The 25,486-nt window shown below is 29.3% G+C and overlaps 1 protein-coding gene and 1 long non-coding RNA gene across 2 annotated transcripts; both read right to left on the bottom strand.

The window, feature by feature from the left end:
* Positions 1 to 1,523: 1,523 nt before the first annotated feature.
* LOC132253634 (uncharacterized) lies at positions 1,524 to 11,608 on the bottom strand. Its single transcript, XM_059736307.1, has 12 exons — positions 11,418 to 11,608; positions 6,337 to 6,916; positions 6,083 to 6,223; positions 5,898 to 5,993; positions 5,221 to 5,801; positions 5,024 to 5,108; positions 4,864 to 4,944; positions 4,669 to 4,761; positions 4,316 to 4,551; positions 4,147 to 4,222; positions 2,776 to 4,053; positions 1,524 to 1,858 (listed from the first exon to the last, which is right to left on the bottom strand). The coding sequence occupies exons 2-11, from the start codon at positions 6,907 to 6,909 to the stop codon at positions 3,940 to 3,942; spliced, it is 2,076 nt and encodes a 691-aa protein (XP_059592290.1). The 5' UTR covers positions 6,910 to 6,916; positions 11,418 to 11,608; the 3' UTR covers positions 1,524 to 1,858; positions 2,776 to 3,939.
* A 10,569-nt stretch (positions 11,609 to 22,177) lies between these two features.
* LOC104878278 (uncharacterized) lies at positions 22,178 to 22,832 on the bottom strand. The gene is made up of 2 exons (XR_785201.3): positions 22,643 to 22,832; positions 22,178 to 22,487 (listed from the first exon to the last, which is right to left on the bottom strand). It is a non-coding gene; the product is annotated as an uncharacterized LOC104878278 (long non-coding RNA).
* Between the last annotated feature and the right edge of the window lie 2,654 nt (positions 22,833 to 25,486).

Genomic DNA, 25,486 nt, shown 5'->3' on the forward strand with positions numbered 1-25,486 from the left:
TTGCGTTAGCTGTATAAATGGTCTCAATTTGTAAAAATCTAGTAACTCAGCAACGCCATGTTCTTCAAACCCAGCAATTAGTATGACACGCTCAACGGCAATTGGTCGTTTTGCTATGAGCTTATCACATTCGTGCTCATCAGGTGGGTGGCGAGGCATGAAAGGGTCATGTTGGACTTCCTCAGGTACAGTTGACGTTGAGCCATGTCTAACCTTCTTTTTAGGCGGCATGATGTTTGGTCCTTGTAATGGCACTACATATTGTTAAAAATTCAGTGATGGAAGTTAGAGATGAAAAGTTTCAATTCATTGCATCCAAGCCAACCACAAATAGCTTAAAAAGGTTGCCACAACCAAGAGAAAATATGTGCAGAAAACAATGAAAAACAAACCTTATTGTTGTTGTTATTGTAGCAAATTGTTGACGATTATGCCAGTGAAAATCTTACAGTGAAATGGTAGAGTAGCTAAAATGGAGGAATGGGTGGGTGGAAGAGGGAGGTTGTGATGTGCAACGTGTATAGTAGAAAATGAGGTGTAAATGGGAATGAATATGAGTTGTTGAGGATGTGATGTCAACCAAACTGAGTAAATGGTTGAAGTTGGAATGGAGGTCTGCCTGTGCACGAGATGTGGCTAGTACATACATGCATTTAATGTTCCATAATGAGTGCATAGTTACAAGTCACTAAAAAAGGATAGGATGAAACAACGTGAATGAAGTCTTCTACAAGCCTACAATTGGAGACTATCATTATGTGGAGTGAATGTGAAGTTATTATGTGGTAGGTGCATCATAAATATTGGTAATATGAAGTCTTCTACAAGCCTACAATTGAAGACTACCATTATGTGGAGTGAATGTGAAGTTATTATGTGGTAGGTGCATCATAAATATTGGTAATATGTTGACCTCTAGTTATTAAATGTCCACTGTGGTACAATCAAATCAAATACAACAAAAGGATGTACCAAGTTTTTGTTCTCGTTGACATAAAATGGCCAAATATTTATCAAATAAGTGTAATGTAGTTGATATAAGTATGAATAAATATAATATTTATTAAATTTTTATAAGAAAAGTAGCATTAATTGATTTAATATATTTAAGAGATTTATTTTAAAATTAAAAAATACGTATATTAAAACATATTTTATGACATTTTAAATACTTTAACAAATGTATCATTAAATTATTAAAAATGCTAAAAAAAACTTTCACAATTGACAAAAAATGTGCATGGACTCCAATTTTTTCCCATAAAAACAGTAGTAGAAGTTTATTTAATTCAATTTGGAAAAAAATGACCCATATCATTAAAAATAATTATTTTTAAAAATCATCCGTAAATATAAAATTCTATGACTTTATTAATCTGATAGCTACACATAGAAGCTAATCACCTTGCTAAACAAAGATTTATTACCAGTATGATATTTTCCATCATGCCAAACGCTGCACGAGTATGCAATTTCGTTTTGTAAATGCTTATATCATCCACAATCATTTAAACCTCCATAAATGATCAATAACTATTTGTATTTCATGGCATTGGCAGAATTGAACCTTTTGGGAATACAAGAAATAATGTTGATGGGACAAAATTAGAACTTCTAACAAAGTACATAAATTGGAAAGGTAAGACAAATTGAGAAACCAAGAAAGAACCACTAGATTTAGCACACATTTAGGGTTCCATTATGAACTTTCATCATGAAACATTTCCTTGAATCAATAGCTAACTATTGTCCCCAATGCAAACCAATTGGCATCTTTTGCAATAGAAATACTTGTGGTTGATGAGCCCAATCACAGAACTTCATGAGCTTTCCCATAATACGTGTTTATAAACAGTGCCTGAAAGGCAGTCCAAACAACAATAATTACTATTTAAAGATTAATGAGTCATACTTATTTCCTGAAAAAAAATGTAGAGAGGGCACAAATAAGATAATGCAATTAGCATTCATTAACAAGTGTTTGCTCTAATAGAAGAGGCCAAATTCATTGATATGCTACAACCAATCAACTATTTTTTGTACTTATTCACAGAATGGATGGCAAAACATACCCTCAATAAACCATGGCCAAGTGAAAACAAGGTGACTAAACAGAAAAAAACTCAACTTAATTAGCTAAGTAAAAGTCAAACCATTTAGAAATAGTGTCATATTGATCCATTTGGATACCAAGGAAAAAAATGGCCACATAATGACAAAGCTTTTGGGCGATCAGTTAGTTGATATTAAAAATAGCAGACATGTTATGTTAGCATGGAACAGATAAATAAATTAAACATATATTCCATCAAGAGATTATTTTTTTACTATTTATGTAGGGAACGACTTATAGCAATACACCATGATCTTGAATATCGCATTAAGGCCAGCTTCAAAATGCACAAGATTCATAGGCTATCAATAGTCTCATATGGAGAAACAAAAATAGTGGTGTCGAAGATATTCTGTTCTTTCAATAGAAGAAATGTTCAAAATTGTACCTTAACATTGTAGAGTTTTTGTCAATGAAGAATAATCGGAACAAACTCTAACAAATTATATCTTATGCTCTCTCTAGCTTTTAACATGACTGTCCATATTAGATTGTGTTGATTGGTTGGGCTCTTGATGATTATAGAGAGGTGTTTTTGTTAATCTCTCAAGCTAATTGCCTTTATGTCTTATTTCTAAACTTCTTGTGTACATTTGTGCACATTCTTTTAATTAGGTGGTGTTAATAATATTAGCTATTGCAAAAGAAAAAATAAATTGTACCTTAACATTTGATATGCCAGGATTATCATCGGTCTGGACTGAGTAGAACTTGTTAAACTTCATGTTTTCAAATGCTGCTTTAGTCTATTAACTCATTTCTGCAAGGCCTTTTTCTAGGCTTCTCTAGCCTACAAGAAAAGGAATTGACAAGTACTCAACATATTTGAAATTTATGTGCAAGACCAAAACTATTGTAACGATTGGTATCTGTTATAAAATACCTGTCTATTGGCTTTTTTTGCATCTCGAACATTGTCTTTGACAAAATTATGAGCAACCAAAACAATTTAAGTTCATGGTATGGTTAATTACATGCAAGAGCAAGCAATTACATGCATATCATCAATTACAGATCACCTTAAATGCATCCTTTTGATCTGCATCAAATTCATTCTCCTCAATCAGCTTATCAGTGACCTCCTAAAGATAAGAGAAGTACAGTTAACCACAAGATGTAAATAAAACATAATAAAAACCTATAAAGCTTATGAGTAATGAAGGAACTTATTCTTTTTTAGGGTTCCTTCCACAACACTCCCCTAGGAAATATTAAAGCAGGAACAAGTCGTCTTTTGTCTTATTAAATGTCTAACCATCAAAAATCACTCTAAACTAAGTTTAGTATCAATTGATTTATAGATGCGAGACAGCTAAACCCACAATAAGATGGTAACAAGGATTCTTTCAGCTAAACAGAAAATACAGCCATTTGACCAAATTGGTTTACAGGGTTGTTGAATTATCTAATAATTAGCTCATGATTATACATAAACATAGAAAATTGGGGATAAGTTTAAGCAACCAGACCATGTCATTACAATATTATCAAATGATTTAAACAGGTTATATGGAATAACACAAACGATTTATGGAAGCATTAAGAAATTGTCAATAATATAACCTTATAAAATAAAAATGTCATTTACTATAGTTTTATATATATAGGGAGGAGATAGCACCTAACCTGGTAGTCAAATGAACCATGCATGCATTGGAAGCAGTCTTGATAACTTATCCCTTCTATTGTACCATAAAAAAGACATGACATAGCCTCAAAATCTATTATTCACTATCGATGACCAAGTTGAAGTATAAATTTGAATGTATAGTTAAAAAATTGAATGAAATAAAACAAAAGAAATTAATTGTGAAGGTTACCCAATACTATTCTGCATCGTTGGTTGACCAAATATTTGCTGTAACCATTTCACCAATTTCGTTTTCGCTATCAAGAACCATATGAGTTGCAAATTTCAATCTTTCAAGGCTCATGCGTTCCTACACATTAAACTTATGTTAGACCCTACATCCCGGTAACATTTAACATGTACATTTGAAAATAAAACCATAACATCATATTTAACAACTTACAGAATTAATGGTTCTATTAAGACCACTTCCATCCCAATGTTGCATATAGAGAATAGCATACATCCCAGTATGACATCTGCAATAACAAGTATGATTTGTGACATGTTATTAACATAGGACCCAATTAGGATTGAAAATGAATACATGAAAAAAAAAAAATGTAACTAACAATTTTGGATCGCCATCGATATCTGCATACTGTGGATGTAAATTATTTATATTCACATCATTCCGTTTGAAGGAATTTCTTAATAACTGTGACATAAATCCAACTACTTTGAAAGCTTCATTAACAAAGTGAACACGTTGAATGCTATTATATGATGAAAGTAGATCCACCCTTTTAGCCTCCAAATTGATTACCATGATGACCCATTCATTAAATTGGAATAAGGGGATATAAAACTACAAAACAGACAATCATCATAACAACAATGAAGGCTTAAATATTTGAAATATAAAATCGAAATTATTAAAAAATTGTCATCAATCTATGTAATCAATACAATAGTCAAGCATTACCTGGTTGCAACATTCAAGATTAACACAATAGCTACCTAATCTTTTCTTGAGTGTTGATTTTGAGGTAGACTTGCTCATTGAACCACATATTTCCTGTAAAAAGTTGTTGAGAGCATAGTAACAATGTATGACTAAAGCTATACATGCATCTTATATTAGGGACAAGATTTGGTGTACTCGAGGAAAAAACCTCACCCCAAAGTATGGATTAAAAAAGTGTCTGCGATAAGGATTCTCTTCTTTTGCATTCATGTATCGGCAAAACATGGAAATCACCTACATAATGCCTCTTCATTAGTTAAAATGATCAATGGAAAGATGAAGGTATTTTTTTCTTATTTATCATAAACCTTACCGGAATATCAATGAAGCTCTCCCCTACTAAGCATTGAAATTGTTCCCGTGTCACGCCATAGCCACCATATGCACAAAGCATCTCACTATTAATCACATGAAACACAAGACGTGAGTAATTTTTTTTGTTTTCTAGATAAATCCATAATCATAGTCTTTTAAGAACAATACTTGCTAAACGTGTGATTTGGGACTAACCTTGGATCTTTTGACTCGTCAAATACATAGTCGGCAACATGTGTCTCTTCCTCCGTCAACCTTTTATATTTTGATACACATAATTGTACAAAAGGTGACTTACACGCAGCTGCTCGTTGCCTATGACGACGTACTTTCATTTTTACTCTTTGTGGTCGTATTTCTTCTGAGGCTTGTGGTGCTACATCCACATTGTTGTTCATGCACGATTGCACTAACACCAACATATTGTGTGGCCCAGGGTGAAGGGGATCCTCGTTTGAAAAGAACACACCATCTTCTACGTTGGGTCTTTCTGACACCCCTTCATTTGTACATCCAACGTCATCTTCAAAAGATCTTCTTTGACCACCAGAATGAACAGGTGAATGTTGTGGATTATTTGTATAAAATGGTGCACCACTTTCATTAACATGTTCATGAAAATTTGACGGTTGGCCTTCATCTGTGCGATAATGTGAAGAGGTGAAACGAGTCCTCAACACTTTCACGTCACGGTTGTATGATGCAATAAGACTATTAAGATGACTTTGTGCATCGGTGATTTGACGTTGTGTTGCCTCCATGCGAGCACAAATAACCTAAGTCAAACATAATGAAGGAACATTAAATGACATATATTTAAACTAAGCCTTAATATAAGTTACTATTCATAGTCATTAGGTATGAAGGATTACATCAAAGTCTTCATTCTCATCTGGGTCAACTGGGTCATCAACTGTAGGAGCCTTATTTTTTTCTGTTTCATCTTGCTCCGCCGATGTGCTAACCAACTATCATTGCAAAACATGTAAATTGTCATCCCAATAATATAATTACAATGGTAATCAACTATCTTAATATAACTAAAAGCTAATTATACCTCAACTTTGCCAAATCCTCCAAGCATTTCTAACTCCAACTTGATGCGTTGCTTGACCAAAAAATCATTCCATGCAGCAATGCGAGGAGTGGTAAGTTCCACATACATGGCTGGAAAATTAGATATTGAAAAGTAGAATATCTGTTGCATTATATAAGACATAATTAGTGGTAACATCATGGCCAACATAGTGTATAACCATTATTGAATATCTAATACATGGACATATACTTATAAATAAGACAAAAAGTTACCTGTAGAAACATCAAACACCCTTTAATCCAAACACTTTCCTTCCTCCTATGTTCATGTATAGCTTGAATAAAAAATTCTAAGACATATTCTCCCCAATTTATGTTCCCAAGTAACTGCTCTCGGGGTGTATACCATAACGAGTGACTACCTTCCAAACGAGAAGTGGGTGCCAATAAGGTTGCACAAGCGAAAATCAAGAAGACCCGCTTAAATTCCTCCATATCATCGATGCCAACCATCATTGACTCTATATCTTGCAAACTCGGCATTTGACTAGCTTTAACACTTCCCTTCTCAACAATTAACTTTCTTCCACTATGTGGAATGCCCATCGTCATCCCAACATCATGACATGTCAAAGAAACCTTCTTACCCCCAAATAACTCGAGTTGGGAATAAGCAATGTTTGTGTTTTTTATCAACCAAAAACATAAATCTAAATTAACCTCCTTACAACCTAATTGCAATAGCCCACCAAAACCAAGTTCTCGTATTACATCCTTCTTCACTTCTGAGAGCAAATGGATTCCAGAGAGGAATCTACGGCCAGAACAACGACACCGTATGTTCATATTATCACTGCATTAAACAACCATAATTCATTAATAAATTAATCAAATGTTAAAGACATGTGAACATGAATATAGTGTTCCTATATACATTCATCATAATTATTACACAAATATAACATATATTAACAAAGAAATGGGAAACATTTTGTTACATCATGTAAATGATAATCATTGAGATCGGTTTCCTTTAGCCTTTCAATAATATGGTTATCAATAAGGGTGAAATTGTTATATATAGGCTCACCCACTATGATACCCACTGCAAAAAAAAAAAAAAAAAAAAACAGACAATGTGCATTTTAGTGGGGCAGCCAATAAAAACAAATGGTACGCCTCAAAGTTACATACTCATCTAACCAAATCAATATAGTTTAGGGAAAAGTGGGATTTGATTCACTAATAAGAAAATATATGGTAAAAAGAATCCCAAATATTTTAAATTAGTATTATCTTCATCTATTTAAAAATAATTTGAAATACATGCAATGAGTTATCCAATTATTCCAAAAAATGTCATTTTATTTTTTATGTTATTCAAATCAATTGAGAACTACACTCCTCCATATAAATGTTTCCTTATTATTTTAGATTTTTATTTTATTTTTTTATTTTTTTATTTAAGATTTTTTTTCCTCTAGAAACAAACACCTTATAGGATTCTTATTTTAGTTTTCTAAAAGTTTAGGAAATATTGTCAAACAAATCATATTTAATCATAATTATCAATTCAAGAAGTAATAAGATTGTTTATTAAATAATAAAGAATAAACTTCGTAATATATAATTATTTTAATATTATAACAAATTTATTATTGAAAAACTCTAATAACAAATTTTATTCATTATTATATTAAACAATTATTAATATTATATAATAAATAGAAATTTATTATTGGTTTATTTATTATCAAGAATACAAATCTATTTTTAACTTATTAATACTATAATAAATTCTGTTTTTTTTTTCAAATTATTACTTTATAATGTTTTTAGAGAAAAAAAATTCCCAAATAATAAAATAATAAAATAATAAAGTAATAATAATAATAATAATAATAATAATAATAATAATAATAATAATAATTTAAGATTATTGACAACTACACTCCTCCATATAAATGTTTCCTTATTATTTTAGATTTTTATTTTATTTTATTATTTTATTATTTAAGATTTTTTTTCCTCTAGAAACAAACACCTTATAGGATTCTTATTTTAGTTTTCTAAAAGTTTAGGAAATATTGTCAAACAAATCATATTTAATCATAATTACCAATTCAAGAAGTAATAAGATTGTTTATTAAATAATAAAGAATAAACTTCGTAATATATAATTATTTTAATATTATAACAAATTTATTATTGAAAAACTCTAATAACAAATTTTGTTCATTATTATATTAAACAATTATTAATATTATATAATAAATAGAAATTTATTATTGGTTTATTTATTATCAAGAATACAAATCTATTTTTAACTTATTAATACTATAATAAATTCTGTTTTTTTTTCAAATTATTACTTTATAATGTTTTTAGAGAAAAAAAATTCCCAAATAATAAAATAATAAAATAATAAAGTAATAATAATAATAATAATAATAATAATAATAATTTAAGATTATTGACAACTACACTCCTCCATATAAATGTTTCCTTATTATTTTAGATTTTTATTTTATTTTATTATTTTATTATTTAAGATTTTTTTTCCTCTAGAAACAAACACCTTATAGGATTCTTATTTTAGTTTTCTAAAAGTTTAGGAAATATTGTCAAATAAATCATATTTAATCATAATTACGAATTCAAAAAGTAATAAGATTGTTTATTAAATAATAAAGAATAAACTTCGTAATATATAATTCTTTTAATATTATAACAAATTTATTATTGAAAAACTCTAATAACAAATTTTATTCATTATTATATTAAACAATTATTAATATTATATAATAAATAGAAATTTATTATTGGTTTATTTATTATCAAGAATACGAATCTATTTTTAACTTATTAATACTATAATAAATTCTGTATTTTTTTTTCAAATTCTTACTTTATAATGTTTCTAGAGAAAAAAAATTCCCAAATAATAAAATAATAAAATAATAAAGTAATAATAATAATAATAATAATAATAATAATAATAATTTATGATTATTGACAACTACATTCCTCCATATAAATGTTTCCTTATTATTTTAGATTTTTATTTTATTTTTTTATTTTTTTATTTAAGATTTTTTTTCCTCTAGAAACAAACACCTTATAGGATTCTTATTTTAATTTTCTAAAAGTTTAGGAAATATTGTCAAACAAATCATATTTAATCATAATTATGAATTCAAAAAGTAATAAGATTGTTTATTAAATAATAAAGAATAAACTTCGTAATATATAATTATTTTAATATTATAACAAATTTATTATTGAAAAACTCTAATAACAAATTTTATTCATTATTATATTAAACAATTATTAATATTATATAATAAATAGAAATTTATTATTGGTTTATTTATTATCAAGAATACAAATCTATTTTTAACTTATTAATACTATAATAAATTCTGTTTTTTTTTTTCAAATTCTTACTTTATAATGTTTCTAGAGAACAAAAATTCCCAAATAATAAAATAATAAAATAATAAAGTAATAATAATAATAAAATATCTAAAAAGAATGGAAATATTTATACAAAGGATTCTAATTGTCAATGGATTAGGATGACATGACAAGTAAAGGGCTATTTTTGGGAATAATTAAATCATAAATTAAAAAGTGCATGCATTTTAAATTATTTCTTAGCAAATTATGGTTCTTAAAGTCTTCCAGCTTCTTTTCTAATTCCTAAGACCGTGTTTAGTTTTTCTACAGATTTTATTTGTCTTTTCTGGATTTCTTTTAAAATATCTATATTGTTTTGGTTTTCTTTCTGAATTTGTTCTTGTAATACTTCGTTTGTTATTTTTAATTGTGTCTCTACTAAAAATTTTAACTGCTTTACCTCTTGGGTTTGTAGATGAGGGTTCATTATGTTTTAATTAGATGAGCTAGCATATAAATTATCAATATAATATTTTATAATTTCTCTTCTAATTATGGTTTCTGTAGCAAAAAGTTCATCAAAAGCTTCTTGTATAGCTACTTCGTATTCATTCAAATATTTAAGAGAAGTTAAGTTTTTAATATCTGTGGTTAAATCTTTTACAGTAGTTCTTAAATTATGTAATTTATCACAAGTTTCTCTAAATTCTTTACGTTGAGAATACAACCTATTATTAAGTTCTTTTACACGATCATAATCTATATTATATATACCAGGAGGATAAGGAATAAAAGACATTAATTCCTAATTCATGTTAAGTAAGCAAAGCAAATAAAGATTCAGAATAAATTAAGCAAAATTAATCAGACTTTATATGGGATAAGGTAAAGTTCGGTACTCTGAAAATCAATTTGAATCTACAGTCTCCTTTCCTAATTAATATACTGCAATACACAGAGAGAAGCTCTGATACCAACTTTTCTCATCACATCACCAGTTTCAACAACAGTTTGTTTTCAACATCAGTTTGTTTGAAATCTCCGTTAGCAATGAGGGTTTGATTAAAGTTTTTTATTGAATTTAAGTGTGAACACATTTATTACTAGTATTAAAATAATATAAAATTTTACAAAGACTTATTAAAATAACATAAATTTTTCAAACACCTAATAAAATAATATAATAACATAAATTTTTCAAACACCTAATAAAATAATATAAAATTTTACAAAGACTATAATAAAATTTTCCCGGAGGTTGATTTTGAGCACAGGAGATTGGTTTCAACCTCTGGAACTCAGTCTGTGGTTCTAATGGTCGTTGATGCTTCAGATTTTGATGGGTCCGGCCACCACGCGTGAGGCATCAAGAAACCCCTTTGTTGAATTCTTCTCCAGGCAAGCATCATGCCTTATTTTCCTCTGCCACTCTCAATCCTCGCAGGTGCTAATCTAATCATTTTATTAATATTTATTTTCAACCCCAATTTGCTTCCCAAGAAAATCCATCCCCCATTCGATTTCCGGGAAAATTCATCCATGTTTGATTTCCGAGAGAAATCCATCAAAACTCCCAAGGAAAACAAAAAAAAAAAATTTGCTTTTATTTTGTTGCTCCCTGTGTTTTCTGCATATGTTCTAAGGTTTTATTTGTTTTTGTGCCATTGGATTTAAATTCTACAAACCCTAAATCCACGATTTTTGAGCCACGTTGAAAACCACAACCTTTGCCCTCAATTTGTGGAGCTGTGTGCGTGTGCGGCGGGTTGGATTTAAATTCTACAAACCCTAAATCCATGATTTTTTAGCCACGCTGAAAACCACAACCTTTGCCCTCAAATTGTGGATCTGTGTGCGTGTGTGATATTTTTAAAAAATTACCGAATTTTCTGTTAAAGATCTCAACAAGCATCAATACCAACCCAAATTAACTCATAAATCCATTACATTCGTACCTGGGAAAGCTCCTCTCAGCTCGGACCACTTCTCTCTATTTTCACTGCAAGCTCCTCTCGCGAATTGTGGCTGTGAAAGAAAGTGAAAAAATATGGGTTTTTGGAGTTAGGGTTTGGTTCAGGAGAGAAAAAGGGATTTGGGGGGTTTGGTTGAATGAGAGAAGAAGGGATTTAGGGTTTTGATTCAACACAGAAGAAATGATTTCGGGTAACTCACTATTATATTTTAGTAAATATTTTTAAAAAAATATTGCCACATGGAGTGTCTACATGTCATATGAGCCATGTCACTGGCTTAAGTGGAACAAGACTTTGTTGAGTAATTGATTATGTCAAAGTGTATGAGGGTATTTTTGGAAGGCTCCTCAATATCACTATTACAGTGTATGAAATGTGATTTATTTTTCACAAAATCCATTGAATTTGAAAAGTAAAAAGTTAAGTTTCCAAAAGGCAAAATTTTGTCCTTTGGTGTATGGTTACATAAATTCCCCTTAATTTTTTCCAGCAACCTGAGCTAAGGATGTTACCGCTCCCTGAAAATGAGGTAATTAAATTAAGGTTTTGTTTGGTCAGGTTTTTTTTATATTGTTTTTAAAAATTATTTTTAAATTAAAGAACAAAACTAATTTTTTTAGTATTTTATAAAATAAAGATGTTTGGCAAGTTGGTTTAAAAACAAAAAAAAAAATTTGAATAAATTGTTTTTAAAAATAATATTTCTATTTATAATTTTGTGAAAATATTGTAAATTCAATTTATATAGTATTAATTAAATTTAATTCAAGTCTTAATAAAATTAAAATGGTTTCAAAACTACACATAAATTCAAAAATAAATAATTTTTAGTAAAACATGAATAGTAATATTATAATAAAATCATAAATTATATTTTAGCATACATTAAAGCCATACGGATATTAGCATGTTCATTTTTTTTTTGTTAAAATGAATAATAATAATAATTGTTAATAATATTTTATTTAAAATGAATAACTAATGAATTCTAGCTTTTTGATATGTAAATAAGTGAAATTTCTCATTACATAAGTACACTCAGTATTCAATTATTAACATAATATTTCTAGAACATTTTGATTTAATCGGTAGCTAGTTGGTTTGATTTTTTGAATTCAAAATTATGCTTATAGATTAAAAGATTTATTAAAGAATTTAAATTATTAATTATATTTTGCTTAATTTATAATCTATTTATTTAATAAGAAATTTCAAAAAATATAGTTATGTGGATAGGAGAAATAAGAAAGCCATAATTAATAATATATCATTTTTAATCTATTTTTTAAGGGATTATATTTTTTGAGTTCCAAAACCTATTAATAAATTTAATACAAAGTATCACTTAATTTGAAGTTCATTTTTCGAATGAAAAATTTATAAAAATATATTTATTAGCAAAAAAGAAATAATAATCATTATTAACCAATTTTTATTTATAAATTTATGATATTAATAGATTTATTCTTTAAGTTTTAAATTATTTTTGAACATTATTAAACTTGTTAATGAATCCAATGTATCAAGTCTTGTTTAATTTGGAGTTTATTTGTTTATTAAAAAATAATAATAATAATAATGATTTCATGTAAAAGAAAAATAATAGGGTTATGCTAAACCAATTTTTATCAATAAATTTTTAGTATTAATTGCATTGTTTTAAAAGTCAAACCAGACCGATTGGTCACCAATCCTGGTTGAACCGCCATTTGAGTCAATAAGCCTTTGAACCGATGTCGAACCGTTAAAACTAACGGTCTGACCGATGAACCAGATGACCCAGTTGGTTTTAGGTGAACCAAACGGTTTTCCCTCGTCCCAGCCCCCTCATGGCGTCCCCATCATTTTCCTCTTCCTTTCCAACTTTTTTCCTTTTTCGCTTCCGATTGCCTCCCTAGAATTTTTTCCCTTTCCCTTGCCCCCAACCCCCCACCTGTCGGGCAATCCTTCCTTTTTCCCCGCCACTCCTTTTTTGTTTTTCCTTTTTGGCCACCACTCTCCTCCCTCCCTTTCCAAATTTTATTGTAATTTTTTAAAATTTTTACCTCATCTCATTATTATTTATTTTCTTTTATATTTATTAATTTTTTACTTTATGATTTCTAAACTTGTGATTTTAATTTAAATTAATGAAAACGTTACAATTTTAAATAAAATTTCTCATTTAAAAATAAGTTTTTGATTTAAAAATAAATTTTAAATTAAAATTATGATTTTAATTTAAATTTCTAATTTGAAACTAATTTTCTGATTTTCAAACAAAATTTTAATTTTTAAATAATATATAAATTATAATTTTTATTTTTATAATTATTTTTAATTTTAATAATATACAAATTATATATTTATGACATCATTTGTTCAACCGCGATTCAACCGCTGGTCTGACCAGTGAACCATGAATTAATAACTTTTTTTATTCAATGATCATCTGATTCTGAAAACATTAATTAATTGGATTACTATTTGTGTTTTAAGTTATTTCTAAAAGTTATTAAACTTGTTAATGAATTCAATGTAATAAGTCTAGTATAATTTGGACTCTATTTACTTAATAAAAAAAATTAGAAAATAATAATTCTATGTAGAAGAAAAACAATATATAAATAGTTTTAAACTGGTTTTTGTCCATAAATTTATGGCATTAATTGAATCACTATTTAAGTTTTAAGTTATTTTTAAAAATTACTAGACTCGTTAACGAATCCAATACATTAAGTCTTGTTTAATTTAGAATTTATTTACCTAGTGAAAAAAAAATTGAAAATTAATGATTATGTGTAGAAAAGAAACACTAGAGTTGTTCTAAACCAATTTTTATCCACAAATTTCTTGTATTAATTGGGTCATTATTTGAGTTTTAATTCATTTTTAAATATTATTAGACTCATTAATGAATTCAATACATTAAATCTTATTTAATTTATAGATTATTTGTCTAGTGAAAAAATTCAAAAAATAATGATTTTATGTAGAAGAGAAACAATAGAATTGTTCTAAATTAATTTTTATCCACAAATTTCTTATATTAATTGACTCATTATGTCACGCCCCAAGACCCACTCCAAGGGCATGACGATCATTTCACATTTTAAACCCGAAGGCTTATAGTGTAACATGACCCAAACAATTATCTTGTAATCGGAAGTTACCAATTACCAAACACATGTTCAAAGTAACGGAACAAAATCTAAAATCCTCAAAATTCGATTTCAACACTAAAACATCCACTATCTAAAATCCATTGTCCAAATATTTGCAAACTTAAATAATTCAAGTACTAAAACAAATTTCAAAATCTCCAAAACTCAACTTTGAACTAACATAAAATTTAAAGGATCAATATTCAAATAGCTTCCAAATACCAAAAGATTCAAATGAACATAACTAACAGTTAAACAAAATCCAACATAAAATCCTAAGTCAAATCCTAATGATGACCATTCCTCAGCCTAGCCATCACTCCTCACCCGAACTAAGGGTACCTGAAAAGTAGTCAACAAATAGGAATGAGTTCATAGCCCAATAAGGAACATTAATGCAGTCCATGGATCAAATATTTCAAACTCACTTGCAAAATAAGAGATATTGTAATCAATCATTTTCATAAACCTATATGCATTTATTTCTGATTCAAACAATTTCATATCAAATTCAGTCAAAACATTCCAATAATTTATTTACTCTGGTCATCAAACATCAAAGGGTGCCCAGTTAGGTGGGACTTTTCAAATGGGTGGCTAGCCTAAAATTGTTCCTTTAAGGTGGACGGAACCAAACACTACTAGTACTAGTAACCTCTAACCGAAACCCTTAGAGGTTGGTGTTCAAATCAATTACATTCCCCACCAAGAAATGTAAAGGTCAACTATTATATCTCATTGACAAGGGCCAAAAGTCAAAAGTCAACTATTATATCCCGTTGACAAGGGCCAAACAAACCAGAGTCAAATATTTATTTCATTTATTCAAATTTACAACATATAATATCTCCACATTTATTTGTCAAAAATAAAATATAAAATTCTAACATACTTTTTATGCAAAACAGGTTTGATCCATGCATAAAACGGAATATAACTCAAACATTTTATATATATAATTATTTCAAAAAAATTTAACAACTGCATTAATTTCCCTTACCTCAAAAGAAGTCCTCAAAAACTTTGGAGAGAAATAATCTTGAAAATCTACTATTCACCTAACCAAATATAAGAGGAATAATTATTACTATTTATCTAAAATTATAGGTTTGACAATCCTAAAATTTTAGGTATTCAAATTAATATTTTTTTTAATTATGAAAGGTAATTTAATCTATTCATATTTTAAAAATTAATAAATTTCTAATTCATATAAAACTGAATTTATTTATATATTTTTAAAAAAAATTTATTTCCTGGGACAACTTAATTAAACTATAATTTATTTCAATAATTAATTTCTATGTTATTTATTAACTTACCCTCATAATTATAATATCAAAAAAACTTTACTTCCTTTTTATTTAAAACTTCTATTCTCTCTTTTTTTTTTTTAAACATAAACTTTATTCCCAACAATACTCCATTATTACCAACAAAATAATAGACATATATATATTGTTTTTCCATTCTTGCACACGCGTCCTCCATGTTTTTTTTTTTTAATCCTTAAGTCATTCTCCAATTTCACAGTGTGCACATGCATCCTCGAGGTTTTTTTTTCCTTAAGCCATTCTCCAATTCCACTAGTGTGCACACGTGTCCTACATGTTTTTTTTTTTTTTGAATTAACCCTAGTCTAAAGCGAAATATTCCAAAGAGTCATTTTTTTTTTCTAAAAACTTAAGAATTTCCAATTTCCAACAATAAATCAAAATCTTAAATTTTCACTATTTTGATATTAAAACGAATTAAAAAAAAAAAAAATAACCCTAATCTAGATTTGGGGTTTTCCAAAAAAAATATATCTAATGTGCTTGAAATTAACTAATAAATCTAAAATAATAATCTAGGGGTTAGAATCTTACCTATAGAGGTTCGTTCTTCAAACCTTGATATCTGATCTTAACTTCACGTTCTCTGGAAACTCTCTACAAACAGGAACGTGATTAAAAAAAGAACAGAAAGAAGATAATTTTCAATTTATACCTAGGGTATTATTCGTAAAATTACCTTTTCACCCCTCTTCCATTTTATTAAATTAATTAATTAATTAATTTAATATCATTATTATGAATTTCCTAAATTACCCTTTAAAAAAAAAAAAAACTTGGGCGTTACACATTATTTGTGAGTTTTATTTTTATTTTTAAAAATTACTAAACTTGTTAATGAATCCAACTCATTAAGTTTTGTTTAATTTGGAGTTCATTTGTCTAGTGAAAAACAATTCGAAAAATAATGATTTTACATAGAAAAGAAACAATATTGTCGTTCTAAACTAATTTTTCTCTATAAATTTCTTGCATTAATTGGATCACTATTAGAGTTTTAAGTTATTTTAAAAAATCATTGTACTCGTTAATAAATCTAACACATTAAATGTTTGATTTCAAATTTATTTGTCTAGTGACAAAATTTTTTTAAAAAATATATCATATACACACACGCAAAAGAAACTAACGAAATCATTTATAATAAATTTTGGTCCATAACTTTCTAATGTTATTGAGTATCATGACTTTTAACACTAACTAAATCAGTATTTGGGTTTCAAATTATTTTTGAAAATTAATAAATTTATGCATGAAATATAGTTTGATTTGGAATTTATTTACTTAATGAAAAAAGTTAGAGAAGATAAAAAAGAAAAAAAAAAGCATGTATAATTTAAATAAATAACTTATTTAAAGATTTTTAATATTGGTATTAGATTGTGGAGAATGAAAAAGAATGATATTATGTTCAATTTTATTTATTTATTTTATATTTTTAAATTTCTCTATATATATATTTTTTCTAAAAGCTAATGAAGAAAACTTTTACTTGTTCTCTAAGAATTATTCTTTGTTTCATTTTGTTTTTAAAACCTTGAAAAAGAGAATAACGGTCAAACAATGTTATGAATCTTTAAAAATAGTTTGCACTTTTTAAAGACAGACAACTATTTTTTCAATTACACAACCAATCAGACTCTAAGTTTCCTAATGAACAAATGAAAAATCAGGGAAAAATGTGTAATGTTGAGTGACAGTCTGCTATAGAGTTACTTTTTTATGGTCTGAGGGCACTCTCAAAGGGATTTCCAAATAAGAATTCTCTTTTAGGATTTGGATCCATTGTTGTGTTTGTCACAGGTGTGGTAAGGCCCTTCCTAAAGCCTAAGATTGAGTTTTCCACTAGATGGTTTAGTTTCCCTTTGTTGGTGGATATTTTGTCTGATTCATAAATTCTCCTCTCTTGTAGTTCTCACTTCTTAAACTCAATCTTGAATGGGATGGATCATTTTTTGATGGATTGGTGGCTTGTTTTATAATCATTCTTTTGGAATACTACCCCTCAACGAAGCTTTTTGATACTATTTGTATGACCTGCTACAGTAAAGCCCATGAAAAATATTGTATCATAATAGTGGTGTTTCCAAGTATAGTATTTTTATGCTTTTAAAATTCTTTGGTGCTCTGTAGAAATAATGTTTGTCCATGAATCACTCATATTATCATGGTACGCAACATTATTCTTCCTTGAGTTAGTGAAAATTTCTATCCATTTGAAATTATTTGGTTGATACTAAACTGCCTCAATAGAGCTATTGTGTTTTAGTATGTACGTAGGTCATGCTTCTTGGTTGTGTGCTCATTGGATGTTCTCTGGAAGAGAAGATGTGGATCAACGCATCTAGCAATATGAATGAACTTTTAGTAAGTTAGATTACTGCTCATATAAGTAATATGAAGATATAGACATATTGCCTACTTGACTTCCTTAATTTCCTATAAAAGTAGGTCTGACGGTAGTTTCTTTGGAAAATTCATATTGGAAATGTGGTCTCTTTGATTCACTGTCCAAGTACGCAAGCACATGATATGTGGTATAACTCATATCTAACCAGAATGTCCTATAAATTGCTAGAATAGGGGCATTGCGTATATGTTTAAACTCTAGTGGGGTTTTCTAATCATCTCTAGTTTCCAAGTGCAATTTACTGAATTAATGGGACACAAAACAACTTATATTTAGCTCATAAAGGATGACCTTTGGCCAAATTACCAATGGATTAAACTTCTTTACATGAATGTGGCACCTACAAAAGGCAAGGCCAACGCTTCCATAAAGAACTTTGTTATTAGAATCTTCGAAGTAAATTGTATATGGGATTGCTAGAATTCAGCATATTGATGAATGTAAACATACCAAGTTAGATATAATTTCAGGTAGTTTATCTAAGAGGCATGACTTGGTGCTGCCAATGAGGCTTCTAGTATTACACATTTTTATGACAAGTTTGTTTTAGAGAGAATTATTCTATACGTATGCTTCATTTTTGGAATCACCATCCAGATAGAGAGAGAGATTATTCAATGTAAACATGGAATGCTCATGATGGTTATTCTTTCCTATGGCTTCTAGTTTCATATACTCTTCCTTTAAGCCTTTATCTTTTGTTCCTTCAACTATATTTTCATTTGTAATGATATAGAAACTTAAAGGGTGTTTAGTAAAACTTAATATTTATTACTTAACAACTTAAGTTAACTTTAAGTTAAATTATTCTTAAGTTAAATTATCTGAATAGGATGCAAGATCTTGTTCATTAGTGCATAGAACATAGTTGGTGCTTTCGTGAGTCTGAAAGGTATCATTAAGAATTCATAAGAACCATACTGAGTCACACATGTAGCCTTTGTCTCGCTCCCTGCTACTATCCTGATTTAATAGTAGCATAATCTCAAGTCTAGTTTTGTGAAGTACCTTATCTTACCAAGCTGATCAAATAAGTCTATAATGAGCAGAATAGGGTACTTGCTCTTCACCACCATGTTGTTAAGTGTTTGATAGTCTATACACATCCTTAAGGGTTCATCATGTTTTTTCTTAAATAACATTGGAATGTCATATAGAGCCCTAGATGGTTGGATCAACCCACCATCCAATAGCTCTTTAAGTTGTCTCCTTAGCTCCTCTAACTCAAGCCTAGCCATCCAGTATGGCCCCATGGCAGGGGGCTTAACTCCCAACTCTAGCTTAATCTTATTATTTTCTTGTCTCTTAGGAAGGAGTTGTTGGGAACCCTAGATTACTCTGTTTTCATGCCTTAAATCTCGTAGGGTGTATGCCTCTATTCTTAAGGATCCCTAAATCTATCGCAATGTAATAAAATGACCATAAAAATCATTATTAACTATTAATCTAGAGGTATAGTACTCATACATGAATTTGGATGTTCCCAAACCAATTCTTGGTGGTGAAGAACATGCCTAAAGGTCTCATACACCCACAATTTTCCATCCGATGACTTGAACCATGATCTTGGAACCCTAAAGTAAAGGCTTTGGAAGGGTCAAAACCTATGCATTATCTCTCTCTCTCTCTCTCTCTCTCTCTCTCTCTTTAAAGGTGGAAGATAACTATCTAAAAGTCATTAGGAAACCTTGACCCCATAAAGGGGTATTTATAGGATTCCCTTACTAGGCTTAAGTAACTTGAGCCACCAAGGGTTGGGTTACTTAATCTAGCTCAAAATGGGTCATAATTGATTAATTAACTACATGGGGTTATTTGATTAATCAATTAGCCTAATCCAAAGACCTTATTCACTATCCCCTATGTTGGGATTGAGCCTTAGAAAGAATGACATGATGTAGTAGATAGAAATTAATTTATAAATTTATTTATTTATTTATGTTTATTGGTTTTTCATTTAGTATTCTTTTTATATTAATTGGTTATTTGAGCATACGGGCCCCACATCACTTACATTGTACCAAACTTAGGTGCATTAGGAGTTGCCAAGAAGATCCAAGTCATCGATTCCTTATAAAGTGATGAGTTATTTATAATGTTGGGATTGAGCCTCTAAAAACAAGACATGATATGACAAAGTTAGACTTAACTATCTCTTTGTTATCTTTTTGGTGTATTGATAGTAACCTTTAATGATAAATTATTTCTAATGAAAATTTCCATAAGATATTTATCATTAAAATTGGAAACTTAGTGTAATAAGGAAACCTCCAATTTATAAAATTTTGAAAACTTGAGAGCACCTTATCCAATTAGGAAAGATTTAATTCTTCAAGGATTCTTAAAAAAAGAATTTTAAATCCTTAATAATAAATTTAGAAAGGAACTTTAGCTCTCATACTCAAAATTCCTCACAAATTTAATTTCCTTATTCTTACACCTTTCCAATTTAATAAATATTTTTAAATATGAAATCTAATTTTCATAATAATCTATTCCATTAAAATTAACAAAAATAAAACTTTTAGTAATTCCCTTAATGATAAATTATCCATCTTGAAAATTTTCAAAAACCAATATTTACTTTCCAAATTAAGGATTAGTGTAATAAGAAAGTTTCCAAAAACTTAAAAAATAAAAACTAGTGAGCACTTTATCCAAAAGGGAAACTTTTATTCTATATGGATTCTTATCATAATAATTTTAAAGAAAATAATTTATAATCCTTTAGAATAATTTAGAAAAGGAAACTTTGTTGTCTAATTTATTTTCACAAGTTTTATTTTCTTAATCTACACTATTCCAAAATTAAGTAAATAACATTCTTTTGAATCTAATTTTCAAGAAAAATTATATTCATTAAAATTATTAAGAGTTTCATGCAATTTTCATAAGAAGCTTTCAATAATGTTGGTGACCTTCTTAAAATAAATTATCTATCATGAGAATTGCCAAAAACTTTATTTATTCACTAAATTGGAATACTTGTGCTTAAAAGGAATATCCAATTTTATAAAGATTTTAAAATAAGAGAATCTTCCCTTAATATAGAAACTCAAGTTCTTGAAGATATTAAAATTATAAACTTCGAAAAAAATGGATCTTCTAAGGATTTTTAGAAAAGGAAACTAAATTCTCTCACAAATTTAAAAAAATCTTTCCATATAAAAAAATTCCTTAATAGTAGCATCATTCCAATTTTGAATAAAACTTTAATTTGGAAATAACCTTCTCATGAAAATTTATTTTCCATAAGAAAATCCAAAATTAGTAACTTTGAAAGCACTTCTCAACACATACAATATAACAATATGCATACAAAAAGAAATATTCAAAAAGAGATCTCATGACCAAGGGATATTTTTCACAACTTTCCAATTGTTAACAAGAGCCATTTGTCTTCAACTTGAGATTGACATTTGGCATCAAAACTTGCCAAAAGAAGTTCATGTATGGCTGCCAAACAATTAAACAACTTTCAAGCCCAACAAGTGGCCTAAACAAGAAAAATGAATTGGACCTGAATGTAATCCTATAACACCATACCATTTGCGCAACTTTGCTTCAAACAACAATATCTCCCTTGCTTAAACTCTGAATCGCAAACCATTTGTGGGTTGGATTCTTGAATTCGTAAGCTTCAAAACCATATGTAGCTTGTCCTAATAAACTCATAGGAGGCAGCCCTGATTTTGAGTTAAAGAGAACATTTTTGTTTAGCCATGGATCTAAAAACAAAAAAAAAAAAAAAATCTTTCTCATTCTCACATTTTTTTTTTATTATTATTATTCAATCAAAGGAAAGATTCAACCTTTCTTTTGTAACCATTAAAATCCTTAAATTTTCATAGAAGATGGACCAATAAATATCCAATCTTTATTGACATAATTGAGAAAATCTTCTTTTGTAGCCCTCCATAGATAATAAAAAACAAGACTTTACATCATAAAAGAAATCATATCCTTCTATAATGGAACTTACAATCCAATCTATGGAAAACATTAAAAATTTATAAGAGAAAACGAAAACATATGCTTCTTTAATGGAGCTTACAACCAAATCTATGAAGAAATAAAGAAAGAAAACAAATTATCACATTCAATCATCACAAGCAATAATAAAAGAAACACACATGCGTCCCTTGGCCATGGGATAATATCAAGACTACAAAAAAAAAAAAAATGTTAGCACACCCTAAATAAATATCTAAGCATGCTTATAACATTATGCTTTAATACTAATTGTTGGCATCATAGATCTAAGCAATAGAAGTAATACTAATTGTTTAAAAATTGATCTTTTAGGGTTAAATTACTAACCTTTAGGTTTGAATGTTCCCAAACTTTAAATTCCAAGTGTTGAAGATGGCCTTGAAGTTGATGGAAGTCTCGTAAACCCATGATCTTTCGCTCAAAGACTTAACCTTCTTCTTGGCATACTCCTGATGGGGATGAAAGAAGGGTGGAGCCTATGGCTCTGTTTCTTTCTGGATGGTGGAAGACAAAAGATGTGGAAACTTTAACTCCTATGGGGTATTTATAGGGATCATAATTGGGCTTAAGTGACTTGAGCCCATATAGGTTTGGGTCATTTAATTTAGCCTAAAATGGGTCTTAATTGATTAATTAACCTAATAGAGCCTACCAATTAATCAATTAGCCCAATCCAAAGACTTTGTTCACTCACCCTTGTGCAACCTTACATAATTATCAAAAGGCCCTTATGCACAAAAGTGAACCTAGAGCCAATCCGACCCTCATAATCCATGCCAACAAGGTATATGAGCTTAGAGCGAAGACCACTAGGACCCATAGGAGTATTGGCTCCCTCAGAATCCAATTCAAAAGTTTATTCAACATCTCACTATAGAGAATCAATCGAACTTTAGTATCTTATATAAATAACAACGAGACACTAAGTCCTCGGGGTCTATGATCTACTATCCACTACATGCAAACTCCCCATGAACTGCTGTAAGTAATCTAACAAGGTAGGGTTATCACCTATTAAGATTACCTCTCAAATCCTTGAGTTACAGATCCCACTTATTATGTGATCAATTGACATACTCTAGCTCCAAGAAGCATATGTCAAATTCCACTTAAGGAATTATTGTGACCACATATTTCGTGATCACATATCCTTTGAATCACCTAAAGGGACACACTATCTCAATCCCATGAGATATCATGGTGCCTCTATTCAGAATACTCATTGCCACCTACCTCCATCAATAATGACTTAATCCATAGGAATATACAACCACTTTAGGGTCTCACTTATAGGTTAAAGTCTCCTATTGATTTTGGCACAAACTCAATATCTTCTCAAGGTTGAGAGTCCATGCAGTGTAATAGCTTGGTGAATCATGACAATTGATATCATTGCGTCATGACGATTCATCATAGGTCCTGTCTAATGTGCATCACATACACTAGTGCACTCACCATGGAACACTCATCCCAATGACTAAGACAAGTCATCCTTCCAATTAGGAGGTGGTACATTATAGTCTCTACTGGATTGCCCAAACCATGAATCAATTATGGACAAAGTATTTTTTGTGCAACTCTTAATGCACCCAAGTTATGTATAACATAAAAGACATAAGTTGAATGTTCAAATCAATGTCAATGCACCAAAAAGATAACAAGGGGATAATTAAGTCTAACTTTGTTACATCATGTCTTTTTTTTAGGGGTTCAATCCCAAAAAACTCCCACTAGCCTCAAAAGTAAACTAGTCACCACAAAAATATTTTGCTCCATAATCACATCACATTTTTATAATATCTCACAATAAAGCAACACTTCCTTTTTATATGTTTCCTTTTCTAGTGATACTTCTCTTCTTTTGACCATGCCATCATCCCATTGTTATCACATAATAAGATCTTAGATGATATAGCCAAGGGAACTACCCATAAGCCAAAAAGCTTCCTTTGTTGTTATAGAAGCCATAAAAACCATTTAGAGTGTATACATACCCAAAGTTAGACCTATGAAAGTCCTTATCAGACTGAAAAACCAATTTCCCGATACAAAAGGAGTACCAAATCATCACAAAAACTCACAAAAATATAATTCATCGTTCACCAAAGATACTTGTGTTGGGAACCTCATATCACTTCATTCATATGCCCTGGATGGCGTAGGATGCATGCAAATCTATCATAGGTCCTTGATGCGACTCTTGGCAGCTTAGCTTTAAAGGCGTATCAACAAAATTTATACCTTAAATACTATTACTAAAGTAGCCAAGCTACTATAGCATAGTGGTTCTAGGATCGTTCACTGGGAAGGGTTTTCACGAACACTAGTGATATTCAAATTAGGAAAATAGGTGATTTTCTTATGGATGTTAGCTTTAAAAGAAGATGTAAATGTTTTAGAAAGATTTAAACTAATCTAAGCTAACATTAAAGACTAAAATGAAAGGGTGTAAAAACAAGTTTCTCAAAGATAGGATAGCTATGCTCTAGCTCTTATGCAAATTGGAAATCTCAGGATAGGCTCCTCGCGTTGGGGTTGCAACTATGGTGATGCTTGCTTCCCGAACCGGTATGGATTTAGCAAATCAAGTTTTAATCCTTTAAAATGGCAAAACAGATGGTAGTGAATTTTATCAATGGTTATTCACCTTAGACTTCCTTTGAATGGCTCGTAAGAGATAACTAATGTTCTAAAGCCAAAAGCTTACCAAATATTGGCAACTCAAAGTCATTCCAGGTGATAAACTCACCTTTCAATGGCCATTGAAATTGGTTCTAACGGATTAATGCAAAACTTGGAATTGAAACCCTCACCTTCCAATAGCTCGTAGGAGATAACTAATGGATAGAAATCCAAAAGCTTATTAAGTATTGGCCGTTGGAAGTTGTCCAAAGGAAATAAAAACCAAACTTTGCATTAATGAACCATTAATGAAAAACGACTACCTTACCTTCCAGGTGCGAGAAATTTCCATGGGATTGCATCCAAGCCATCACATAACATCCATACTTTGAGAAACTAAAAGTTTTAGCCAATCATCCTCTAAGGAAAAGTCCTCAGAGGCTGTTTGGCTACTAAGAAAATAGAAATGGGGAAGAACAGGAGAAGAGAGAAAACAGAGCTTTATATATTTCTAAGTTAATGTACAGAGGATCGATCCCTAATATCCAA

This window comes from Vitis vinifera, chromosome 4 (genome assembly GCF_030704535.1).
Source record: "Vitis vinifera cultivar Pinot Noir 40024 chromosome 4, ASM3070453v1".
Lineage (NCBI taxonomy): Eukaryota > Viridiplantae > Streptophyta > Magnoliopsida > Vitales > Vitaceae > Vitis > Vitis vinifera.